This window comes from Eublepharis macularius, chromosome 18 (assembly GCF_028583425.1).
Source record: "Eublepharis macularius isolate TG4126 chromosome 18, MPM_Emac_v1.0, whole genome shotgun sequence".
NCBI lineage: Eukaryota > Metazoa > Chordata > Lepidosauria > Squamata > Eublepharidae > Eublepharis > Eublepharis macularius.
In genome coordinates, this window is record NC_072807.1 from 217,863 (window position 1) to 231,329 (window position 13,467).

General features: G+C 43.0%; 1 protein-coding gene across 1 annotated transcript in view; it reads right to left on the reverse strand.

The window, feature by feature from the left end:
* The window catches only part of LOC129345827 (transient receptor potential cation channel subfamily V member 6-like), a 186,260-nt gene that overhangs the window by 66,657 nt on the left and 106,136 nt on the right, over positions 1–13,467 (reverse strand). Inside the window, exons 5-7 of the mRNA XM_055003072.1 lie at positions 5,566–5,664; positions 2,253–2,428; positions 1,650–1,796 (exon numbers count right to left, since the gene is read on the reverse strand). Of these exons, the coding sequence (XP_054859047.1) occupies positions 1,650–1,796; positions 2,253–2,428; positions 5,566–5,664 (422 nt within the window). The remainder of the gene's footprint in view (positions 1–1,649; positions 1,797–2,252; positions 2,429–5,565; positions 5,665–13,467) is intronic.

Genomic DNA, 13,467 nt, shown 5'->3' on the forward strand with positions numbered 1-13,467 from the left:
GTGAAAACAAATAAAAAATATTTTTTTAAAAAAAATAATTCTGGCCTTATTTAAAGGGTTATGAATATTACTTATTTATTTATTTATTTATTTATTTATTCAATTTATATACCGCCCATCCCAGGGGCTCTGGGCGGTGAACAGTTAAAATTGATAAAAACTTCTGGTAAAAATGCATTTGCAGTGCTTGGAAAATTCACAATGGCCTATAAACGCTAAATATTATCAATCATGATTTAATAGTAGCTTAGTGTTGTGTACATTAAAAAGCAACCAAAAAGTTTTGTCTTCTGGAGCAATGATTTTTCAAGCTTTGTACCCTCAGGGAGCAAAGAACCTTTCTGTCTCATCTGACTCAGAATTCCACATGTGCCATGAACCCAAACATACTGAACAGGATTGGGGAGGGTGGGATTCAGGATACATGAGGCCTCATTGTTGCCCTACTTGATCCTTTCCAATTGTTATGCTTTTGGTGATCCTTTCCAATTGTTATGCTTTTGGTGATCCAACTGCACATAATCACGCTATGTGTGATCCTCTTGATATTTTGTGTGAAAAGGGCAGCACACGTATTTTCCAGCTTTAGAATGCATGAGCAGAAATCCAGATTTTTTTAGGGTATAAATTTTCCTGACCCAAAGCTGGAAAATACACATTGCCCCTATTCAGACAAAATGTTGACTGCGCGTATCAAGAGGATCATGGGTAAGACTCTGCCCTGTGAGAAAGCCAAAACTGAATCAACAAAACATGAAAGTACCTAGAAAACATCTACCTAGGGGTCATTTCCCAGAAAAAGAACTGCAGGAACTCATTAGCATAACTCATTAGCATATGCCACACCCCCTGATATCACCGGAAGTGTGTCAGAAGGCAACATCCATTCCTCAGGCCCCTTTCTGCAAAAATCTCCAGGTATTTCCTTAAAGCAGAATGAACTCAAAGCAGCTTATCCTCCACTGGAGACCCAGCCCTGCTTGCACCCATGCACTCTCTCTCTCTCACACAAGTCACAAATGAAAATAAAGCAGCATGAATTCCAAGCAGCTTACGTTCCTTTGGAGCCCAGCCCCACTCGGCTTGCACTTACTCACTCACTCACTCTCTCCCTCTCTCTCTCTCTCTCTCTCTCCCCCCCCCCTCATGAGTCACAAATGAAAATAAAGCAGAATGAATTCCAAGCAGCTTACGTTCCTTTGGAGCCCAGCCCCACTCGGCTTGCACTTACTCATTTTCTCTCTCTCTCTCTCCCCCCCCCTCTCAGGAGTCACAAATGAAAGTAAAGCAGCAGAGCAGAATGAATTCCAAGCAGCTTACGTTCCTCTGGAGCCCAGCCCCACTCGGCTTGCACTTGGAAGAAAAGGAATCACGTGGGTGTGGCCAAAACCCACGTGACCTCTTTTCAGATCTATCGGAACGCCATTCCGGTGCTTTCCACCTCCAAATGAGCCCTGTATCTACCTTTCTCCTTTGACTGTGTGATATTAATGAGGGAGGACATGCTGACTTTCAGGGAAGTTTGTCTGCCATTACGCATCTTTGTGCAGAGAAATCCTGATACACTTAAAAGAAAACCTGGCAAACCCCTGGAAGACCACTGGAAAACCAGGGTGTTAGCGGTACGTAGTGTAGTTCCCAAAAAATACCTCTCTGTTTTTAGTGGTGACAATAAGCTCCAAGAGAGATTGATCATCACCCCATGAGTCAATTTCCGTGAGGTCATATAAGGTGGATGACAAAGGCCCAAAGGTCCACTGGATGTGCTTCCTTCTTTGCATTAGGTGCTGGAACATCTGACCATTGGAGAGCAAAAAACGTAATTAGACTAGACCAAGCGGCAAGCAGTTGATATGGACAGCTCATGCCACACTCACCCCAAAGACCCACCTCTCATTTTCACTGGGCCAGTTTAGGTGGTATTCCCACAGTGTGATTGCCACCAGTAAGTCAAATCACCAAGCCCATACAAGCGGCTACTGATATCAAGAGCACATGGCTGTAATTTGCTTGTTCAAGAGGAGTTTACTGCTCTGCTAGTCAGTTAGCTGGCAGGGAGTGACCCAGAATTTTCTGGAGTGTTTTTCCCCCCTGTTACGTTAAAAAATCATTCGATTGTATCCCTGAGACTCAGGAAGGAAATGGGTGCCCAGGCATTGTACTGGGGTTTGCTGGTCTAAAATGTCTGCAAATGGTATAATATTATTAAACTCCAAAGGTCGCAAAATGAGCCTGTATAGTAGCTTACTCACCACAGTGTTGCCCTCTACACCAGCCAATTTAAACGGAGTGAGCCCCTCATTGTTCGGAATTGAGTCCAGGGCTCCTAGCTCCCTGTCTTCCTTCGTGTAGCAGAGAAACAGATTGTATATTTGACATGCAGATGCTTTGTTGGGCTGGAGAACTAAGATGTGGAGGACAGTATTACCTGCAGTGGCACACGGAAAACAACAACAACAAGAATCATTCCTACATCCAGAGGAGAGTTTGACAGGCAACAGATGATTCTTGCTCCAATTTCTTTCAAAATGTGTTTGGGTAGCTACTGATGCTGAGAGAAGAACCTGGTGATAGAAACTGAGGAATGGCACTTTCATGTATTTAATATATCTTTGGGGGAAAATTCCTTGCTGGCCTACAGCTGAGATGGTCTTACGATCGTTTACATAAAGGGGTGTGTGATGGACAGGACTGGCTCCGCCGCCTCCTCTGAGAGAGAGCCAATGGGAGCGGGTGGAATGCTTGGCCAATCAGAGTCCATTGGAAAGAAGACAGGGCTTTTGGAGAGACTGAGGGGGAGAAGTGTTTGAGATGTTGCTAAGAGAGGCAGCAGCAAGATAGCCGGCTATAAATCTGTTCTTGTTACACTGAAACCTTCCCTGTTTAACCCCAGTATGGTTTTTAGTTTTAAATCCATTCACTCTTATGTTCCTTCTTGCAAATAAAGTTTATTTGTGTTTTGTTTAACACTGGCTGGCTGAAGTCATTGGCTGAGGGAAAATCTCTCTCTCTCTCTCTCTCTCTCTCTCTCTCTCTCTCTCACACACACACACACACACACACACACACACACACACACACACTCACACACACACAAAATGCTCTGGTCACATTAATTGGGCCTAATCTAAATGGTGGCAGAGTATAGATAAAGAAAGTGCCTCTGAGTTCCCTTTTCCCCAGTAGGCTGTAGCTGGGTGAGGGGAGGTACTTACAGAGAACCAGCTGCCTGTCTGGTGGAGCCTCTAGAGGAGGAGAGAGGGAACTCTGAGGATTTGGGTCAGGGGGCTCTCTGCCTGCGGTGGTGGAGGCTAGACAGGTCGAGCGTATGTGGTGGTGGACTCCTGGCCTTTACCTGCCTGGGTGGCAAAGAGTGTGAACGGCTTGTGTGCCTGTGGGGTAGGGTCTGGACCCAGAGACCCCTGTTCCCATGCTTGAGCGCTGAGCCACAGCTACCCCAAGACCCCTAGGAGCTTCCTGAGGGTTCTGGTCCCGCTTGAGGCTCTTCAGCCTCTAGGTTCTCTCCGAGGGGGTGTGCACACATTCAGCAAGCAACTCCAGACACAGGCAGGTAAAATATATTTAAGTTTTATTGGATTCAAAATATAAGCAGCATGTGCTAAGCAGGAACCGCTCTTCAACAGGTCATAGGCAAGCACAAAACAAATAAGGCTGGCTATCACTAAATATAAACTAACTGGCTAAAATTCTTCATGCTGGCTAACTTGCATCTCTGACTTGGCTTCTTGACCGCAGCTCTTACCCAAGGGCTTTAGAACAGGAGTCCATTCCATGCCAGAGATGACTCTCGACATCTTGTTGGTAAGGCATGGAAGCAAAAGCCCTCCCTCACATGCTGGTATACAGATAGTAACTAGAGAGAGGATTCACAGTGCAGGCAGACAGCCATTTTCAGGCCTAGCTGTGTCAGCCCCAGAGCCAGGAGCCAGTCATGGCTCAGATACTAGCATGAGAAAATATGGAAATACTAACTGAAACTGATTGAAGCTGTGCCCCAACAGGCTCCCAAGGCCACTCCTCAAGAGAGCGGGAATAAACTTGCCGTCGTGCCTGATTAGCAAGCCAACACACTTTTTCTCAAAACAGGCCTGATCTGGGCCCTGCATATATTTAGAGCCTGAATCAGAGTGATGAACTTATGCATTTGAGAGCCTGATGGGAACTTATCCTGACACCGCCATAGGGGCTTATAGCTTATAGCCAAATGGAGGAAACTGTGCCATCTCCTACAGCATGCAGGGTTGCTTGTTTGAAGGTTTCCCTGCATTTAAAAAACCCTCCCTGTATATTTATATAGTCTTTACTAGGGGTGCCAGGTTCCTGGTGGGAGAATGGAAACTCCTGCCCCCAACTCCCATTTCTTGATGTTGCACTGGCAATTGGCAAAAGGAAAAAACATTTTAAGTTGCCATCTATACAACAGTGTTACATCACTTCTAAGGAAAACTCAGAAGTGAAATCAATACACTCTAGGAATAGCTTGAAACTCTATGGTAAAACTGCAGAGTTTCGATCAATTCCTAGAGAGGACTGATGTCACTTCCAGGCTTCCCTTGAAAGTAGCATAACGCTGGCATGGTAGTGATACCCCCCATTTCCCCAGACTCCCACCACTGGCTAGCAACCCATGACAGAAAAAGTCTAGATGAATCCCTACCATGTAAATATCCCACAGACACCACACTTTTTTATTTGTAAGTATTCAAACATGCCAAGGGCAAACCATCTCTGCTTCTCACTTGTCTTGAAAGTCCTTTGCTGGGGTCATTGTAAGTTGGTTGTAATTTGATGGCACATATATACATATGTTCAAACATGCAATACCTCTCAATCCACCCCCTAGTCTCTTGCATTATGAAAGGTGCGGTCTCAGAAAAACCATTATTATTTGGTTCCGTGGACAGTATTACAAATTGATCTTAGTTTCTCCCACAAAAAGAATCAAGCTATCACAGAGCACTGGACAGCGTTACTTAGAGCTTTGCTACAAGTGACGTTTTACATGTGAAGGATAAAGGATCATTTTTGCAAGTCTTTCTGGGAACTGAAGTTCCTCTCCCCCACCCCTTTTCCTTTTGTTCCTTCCCCTCACTGCCTGAAGAGACAGAGAAAGCCTGCGGCAACAGCAACTTTTGCAAATCGTTTCTCCAGCCTGCTCTCAATGATCTTTGGGGCAGGCAGCTGCAACTTTCTCAGCTTTCTCCGGAGCATTCCCCCCCCCCCAGCAAGATGATTTGCAAAAGCTGATGTTGCCGTAGGCTCTCTCTGTCTCTTCAGGCAGCGAGGGGAAGGAACAGAAGAAAAAGGGGTGGGGGAGAGGAACTTCAGTTCCCAGAAAGACTTGCGAAAATGATCCTTTATCCTTCACGTGTAAAATGTCACTTGTAGCAAGGCTCTTAGACTCCCTCCTTTTAGCATCCTTCCCCCTCCTGCCCAGATACTGACAGTAGAAAGTAGAAGACCACAGGGCAGAGAATCCATGGAAGCACATTCTTCTCCAAAGTTCATTCCCCACAAGACTCTACTCCTTGGAAGATTTCATACCTAAGGAGTCTTTTACTCGGGTGTCGGCACCGTTTTCAATCAGCAGCTGCACAATTGACTCGCTCCCCGAGCAGGCTGCGAAAGATAAAATGTGCTCTCCTGAGAAGGCAGGGAAAAAAGAGGGTGGAGGTTAAATAACACAAATAACTTCAAGGGCACAACTTCAGATTGTATGACAGAGGATGGGGGTAGAGACCCAGATTTAGAGGCCAAAGTTTCAATGGTCCTGTTGTGTATATAATCAGAATTAAAATTGTTCAGTGTATAGCTAATCCAGTGGCTCATTTAATTTTCTACAGCAAAAGACAATTCTTTGTGTGGTGATGCAACCACTTGGTGTGTTTCCTTGCCGTTATTCTGGGAACTGGACTCAAGAGAGAGTGCCAGATGTCTAATGGAGACTCCTGGTCTCCATTCATTACAAAAACTACAATTCCCAGGGTTCCTTGGGGCAGGGGAAATGCTTGTCATGCCAGTATGCAGTAGAGCTATGTCCATTGTCTGTGGCTGGTGGGAAAAGGCACAACATCTTCCTGTCACATCATATGAAAGCATATCTAAATGTTTCAGGGGGAATGTCATGTCTGCACCTCATCCATGCCATTATTTTAAGCTGAGCTGTTGCTGTGAACCATTACTTGATGCTGTAATGTGATCTTGATGTCACATTTCCAGTGTCATAATTGCCTTGCTTTCCCAGGCCTACTGAAGCTGCAGGTGCCTTACCTAACTGCTTTGAAGCTCCCAGGGCTTCTGACCTTGTAAACTGTTCGTTCTCATGAATCACTGTGTTTCAGCTTTAATCTTATGCCTTCCTAGTGTCTAGACTGGGTATGTAAACTATGTGAGGAGTACCAAAGACTGTTTTGCACAGAAAGTTATGTTTTACTAGTGGGAGGGGGAACGAGTAATTGTGCTCTGTAAGAAGAATGGATTTCACACTTTTAAGTATTCCTGTCAATCTGCTTAACTGCTTGCTTTCCTTCTGAGCAACCCTATGGACATATCTGTGAATTTGAACTGATTCCTGAATAAAAGCCTTTCAACCAAGACCGTGGATTTCTTGCTGCGAGGGTACAGGGGTCCATCTGCCATGGCCTGTCATCCATAGACTGACAGGGAAGGAGAACTCTTTCAGGGCTGTGATTTCAGTATTTCAATACTCTGAAAATGTTGGCCACTTAACCCATTTTGTCTTGTTTCAAAAAGTCACTTGTGTTACCAATCAGGGCTCATTCTCTTTCCAAGCATCTGCTTGTGTGATGTCTCTAAGGTAACAAAAGATAGAATGAGCTTTGATTTCCGTATATGGACTCACTCCATGAACAGATATTAAAGCTGCAAAGGGTTTGGGGGAAAGTACAAAACTGGCTGTGTGGAGCAAACTGACTCTTCCCTGCCTTACTCCCCCACCCCCACCCCTGGCCATTGCTTCCTTCACAGTCTTTTATGGTCTTAGCATCTTGGATGAATTTACCTGTTTGTTGATCCAATGCTAAACCCAAATAGGATGTTTGTTCTTTCAATGTGATTAGTTTTAGTGTTTATTTTAGTTACTTTTATGTAATTCTATCACCCTGGACTTAATTGTGTATCTAACCCTTAAAGGGCAAGCAAACTGCAATAAGTTTGTTTCCTTCATCCTCCACCGCTCAGTTTATGGCCTTTTATCAAGTGGGTGGCATTATTCAAGTAGTGTCCCTTGCAGATGAACATCTTTATCACACAAACCTGCCTCCCGTTAATTTTCTTGTTGCCCATATTCCTCTCTTTCCTCAAACATTTGTCCATCCCCACATATCCATTTTGGGCCCCCTAACTTTCGTGCTGCATCCCTAAAAACCAATCAGCTCTAGAATTGCATAGCACAATCCCATCCAGGACGAGAAATGTACCAAGTATCCATAATAATCACTGCCAGTTACATATTACGCATATACGTTTTAGTATAAGCATACTAGTCCAATAGAAGGTGTGTGTGCAAGTGCAAGGGAAGGGCAAAGGTGTGGCAGAATAAGTAAAGTAGGCCAGGGTGTACAAGTAGAAGTAAGTGCAAGTAGGTGTATGCTCTAACTGAATGGTCAATGTGCATATCTGCCCATTCACCACCTCAGAGAGCTTCTTCCATCATCAGCTAGGAAATGCACCCTACAGGACAGGTTGTATGTTTTTATTAGACATACAGTACAATTTTAGGATCATTAGGAATAGTTAGGATAGTTAATGGTATCAATGTTTGTTATGGTTATTTTGTGAGCTGGGATTAGCCTAACATGTTAACATCCTCATTTTCTTTTCATATTTGTTGTAGTGTATTTTCTGGTTTGTGTTTTTGAAGCCATTTTCCCTGGTTGTTTTATTTGATAGCAATCAAACCCATTATCATATATAAGTGTTGTTTGTCATTCCTCAGTAATTGTTTAAGAGTCCTGTTATCATGCTTGCTGTGCAGCCTAGTATATATAGGAAAAGACCCCGGTTATAAGAGTTAACCATAGTGCTGATCTGCATTCTGGACATGCTTAGGGGTGTGCTCCTGGGGCCACAGGACAGACATGTATAGCCAATTTGGGATGGCACAATGAGGGTACTGATACACTCTGGGTGCTCTGCTTGCTCCCAGTCAGCAGCAGCACAGGAGAAAGTAATGGACAAAATCCCTTCATCAACTTTCAGGCCACCCTACTACCAGCTGGCTCTGAACCAAGTCCATGGAGTGCTAGCAGAACAGTGGGGGCTTTGCTTTTTCCTGCTTACCAGTGGCAGTGATGGGTATAGCCTAGGTTGGACCAGTTGCCTGCTTTGGCAACCTCCCACCATCGATCTTTGTTCCCTACTGCTGCTCGGGGGGGGGATGGGAAGGGCAAAACAACATCCGGTGATGTCTCTGCTAGCTGTGTAACCGGAAGTGACATCACTGTGCCATGAGATGTTATAGATTGTCTAGCAACATGGTTATGTCATTTCCAGTAACACAGCTGGAAGTAATGCTGTAGTATCTTGGGATGCCTTTCAGGAAGTCTGCTCCACAACCCCAGCATGGCCTCTCAGACCAATGCCATCACCAGGCTGGGTCCTACCTAAATGCCGGGGCACTGATTATGCTCCTGGGATTCAGTGGTGCACCTGCTTATGGTAACAAAATTCTTGTAACCAGCCCTGGTTCCAAGGGATTAAAAATCCAATAGCACAGTAAGATAAAGGCCTCCTCTTCCTTGCTCTCATTAAATGATAACCTATTGGAACCCTAACCCTAACCTAACCCTAACCTATTATGTTTCAAAGGAAGACTGAAATGAACACTATTTGAAAGAAACTGATTTTATTGCAAAATGGTTACCATTCATTGAATTCATTTCCAATACAAATCACTCTCCACCTAAGCATTTACTTTTTGTTATTCAGATTTGAAGCAACGACTATCAAATAATTGGAAAAAAAATGCTAGTTGTCTTTGTTTTAACTATATTGGCATGACGTTTATTGTATATAGTTCACTAAGACTTTGTTGTTGTTCTATTTTACTTCTGTACATTGTTTTTTGTTTGTTTGTTTGTTTGTTTGGTTTAAAAATAAATAAAGGCGAATGGGTTCCAAAAAAAAAAAAAAAAAGGAAGACTGAAAGTCTCTGGGGGCATACTTTCCCCTCCTAATAGGCCTGGAATCCAATTTGAACACAAGCAGATAGATGAGGGGTGAGATTAGAAGATACCCACCTCTTCACACACACTCTCTCTATTCTCTATTCTGAGGGGAACTTAATGAAAGCTCATTACCCAAATGCTCAAACATTTATGTACTAAGCACGGCTTAATCACAGCCTGAAACAGGTAATGGGGGAATCTATCTAAGCACGGAGGACCAAATCATCTGCTCTGTTGAAGTCAGCTTGGAAATTCTGATTTACATCAGCTGGTATTTCAAGCTCTGGAAACGAGCAAGCCTTTGAATAGTCATAGTCATAGTAAGAAAGAAACCGAAGGCCTGATCTTTGCAGCACAAGTACAAACATTGCAAATGAATGTTCTGAAAGCCAAAATTCAGAAAAATCAGTGAAAATCCAAAATGTCGATTTTGCCAGCAAAAAGATGAAACTGTGTCCCACTTTATCTCTGAATGCAGAAAAATTGCACAGACAGAATACAAAGCTAGACATGACAGGGTTGCAAAGCTGATTCATTGGTCATTGAGTAAAACGTATAATTTGCCAGTATCAAAGAATTCATGTGAACATCAGGTGGGAAAGGTGCTAGAAAATGAACAAGTCAAGATCTTGTGGGATTTTAGAATACAAACTGATTGACACCTTGAACATAATACACCAGACATAACAGCTGTGGAAAAAAATCAAAAAGTTTGGCTAACTGACACTGCAATTCCAGGGGATGCCACAGTCAAAGAAAAAGAACGAGAAAAAATGATTAAATATAGAGATCTGACAATAGAAACCACTCGACTAAGGATGAAGAATACAACAGAAGTCCCCATTGTCATCGGGGCACTGGGAACTATTTCAAAAAACTTTGCAATTTATATGGAAAAACTGCAGCTTTCCGATATAACACCTACAGAACTGCAAAAGACGGCATTACTTGGAACAGTGTACATTTTACATTGATACCTGGCTGATACTTAGGTCTCTAGTGGAAACTTGTATCAGCTCAGCAAGGCCAATCAATGATAACATGTGATCTTTATTATTGACTGTGTTGTGTGAAATTTGAATAACAACAACAACTCTAGAAAACCAGGGAATTTGGACACAAAATAGCTCAGACGTACGAGCTCAGTATATTTATGTTATTTTGCTGAATTGCTGAAGAGATTACCTTCTAGTGCAGCATTAACGTTGATAAATATCTACACCTCATTTATATCACCTTTATACTACTTTAACGGCCATGGTAAATCTCAAAATCCTAGGATCTGGCAATTTGGCATGGGTATGTAGGATTCCCTAAGGCAAGGGAATTACCCTTGCACTAATGATATCTGTGGTACAGGTCTACCCCAAAAGCATGAGCCGAGAAATCCCTGGCTGAAATCCCACCTTAGTCACTCAAGTGAGGTTTGGCAAACTGCAAGCCTCAGACCCCCATTTTTCATTTGTGGAATAACAAACACATGAGTCTGCTTTGTATAGAAGTTTGATAATTGGTCCACCAAGGTCAGTAAAGTATACTTTTCTGGGGGAAATCCAGAATTGACTATTTTGCCATCCTCTCAAGAAGATAATTTGTCAATTCAATCAGGGATTTATTTGCTCTAGAGCTCAGTTGCACAGACTGTTTTTAAGGCAGAACATAGCTTCAGAATAAGCCAAGCATTAAAAGAGAACGCCTGAGTATGCTCAGAATGCCATTCCTTCAATACTGAGCAATCATCATAATGGGTAGCTAGCCATCTGGATTCAAGACAGGGCTTCTTCACCAAATGCTCCCTCCCACCAGCCTTGCTGTTTTGGGCAACACAGTCCCATTAAATTGCTGCTTGAAATGTAAAGTTTACTAGACTTGGAATGTGAGCTTCAGTAGAGAGTTCCACGCATGCGCTAAATCAGCCAGCAGCTCTACTCCGACCTCTCCTTTGCACTAAAGATTTATAGCTTAAAAGAATGTAAATAGGGCAACTCCAGCAAGCCAAAACTAAATAAGAGTGGAAGGAGAATTAGAAGTGACTCATCTCCGAGCCTGAAATTCGGTAAGATGCTCTTATTTACAACCCTCCTGTGAGGAAACGCCCGGGAGCTGCAAATAGCTTAATCATACCCTCCTAATTAGCCAGCAGAGATGGCGAAAAACGTAAGGGAACTCTCGGAACAAATAACAAGCCTTCAGAATACAGTACTAGAATTCCAAAGCAAATTAAGTGAAGAAATTAAGTCTATTAAGGAAGATGTTGCAAAAGTTGGAAAGGAAATAGCAGGAATTAAGCAAACAGCTCTCTTTGCAAAAGGGCTTGCTATAGAGAATGAGCAGAGGATTGCTCAACTAAACCAGCAGATAAATGAACTGTCTGAATAACAGAAGGGCTAATTTAATATTGGCAGGGATTTCTGAAGAGATCTCTGCCAAAAGCCTAGAAGAAACACTCAGAGAATGGCTGGGAGACAACAGAATAAATGTTACACCCAAGGATATAGAGAGAGCACATCGCTTGCAAAGTAGGAGGAGGGGAGGGGCCCCTCGCGATGTTATCATAAAATTTTCAAGAGAAAAACTACAACAACAAATATATAAAGAACTAAGAAAGAACAGGGACTTGAATTTCAGAGGGAGAAGAGTCTGGGTGAGACAGGACTTTTGCCAGGAAACGCTAAAGGGAAAGAGCTTAATGCAACCCTATGCTCAAAAGTTATATGCAAACAATGTAAAGTTTACATGGGGATATCCATCCTCAATAATTATATTTAAGGAGGGAAAAAGACTTATGGCACGAAATACTAATGAAGCAAAGAAACTACTTAATCAGCTGGGAATTGAAACAGAAGATTTGGGAGAGCAAGAAATGGAAGAAGCAGCAGCAGATGAAGAAACAGCAGCCCACGAGGACCCGGGTGAAGAAGGATCAGCAAGGGGTGAAAAAAGGCCCAGGACGAATTTACAAGATGGATCTGCCTAAAAGGGAAGTATACAAGAGTTTAATGAGCTAATGATTCATTTTTTTAAAAGCTTTTTATTAATATTAACAACAAGTCATAACAATATCAACTGTAGGAGAACATACCAGATAACAATATACAAAACTATTTCCATAGTATAACTGGGACATAAGAAACTATTTCCAGTATATATATTCTATCTAACATACATTACACAAACTGCGAAAGTACAGGAAAGGGTATTAGTTGAATTACATCTCATGAGCAAGCTGACGTGACTACTCTTGTATCACAATGGCCCCCTGACCTCACACTTCTGGTTGTAAGATTTCCTGAAAGGGCAGCTGCGATGCTAACAGCTCATTTCTGGCTAGATGATCTAAGAAAGGGAACCACTTGGCAGCAAAGTCAGAAGATTTCATTGGGTTTGTACTAAGTTGCACCCTGTCAGTTATTTTTTCCATTATAAGATGGTCCCACACCATCCTATACCACATATGTAGGCCCAGGGGGATAGGTGACTTCCATTTGATTGCGATTGCATTCTTGGCAGCATTCAGGAGTGTACGTATCAAGTCCCTCCGTTGGCGTGGTATAGTGGAATCAGTCCAGATATCCAGAAAGACTAGTTCAGGGCTAGGTGTGATAACGTGGGAGGTGATAATTGCGATTTCATTGAAAACCGTGCGCCAAAATCCTTGAATGGACTGGCATCCCCACCATACATGTATAAAGGTCCCCTGTTCACCGCAACCTTTCCAGCAAAGAGGGGACCGTCTGGGATATATTCTTGCCAACTGATGCGGGGTAAGATACCACCTGTGGAGAATTTTGTAATTTTGCAGTTTGGTATTGATGATCGGGGTGCGCAATAATTTGGAGGACCAGACCTGTTCCCAATCAGATTGTGAGATGTCCACCCCACAATCTAGTTGCCATTTATCTTTCAATGTCACATTCTGCTTAGTATGGGAGTTTATCAGCAAGTTGTAGATTTTGGACAGAAGTCCTTTGCGGGTGAGTGAGTTGGGTTCAAGAACCATCTCAAACTCCGTCGTAGATTTGGAAAAGACTTGCTTTATCTCCAGGCTTCGCACGAAGTAGGTTAGCTGAAAGTAGAGGTACCACGGGACTTCCCTACCTAATTTGCAGGCTAGCTCTGCCCTGCTTAAGATGCCAGATTTAGATGCTATATCTATCAACCTTTTGTTCCTAAGGCTCTCCCAGGATGTTGAGACTGTGCTATTATCTCGGGGTGGTACCCCTTCATGCGAAGTCACTAGCGAGAATCTGGAGATTTT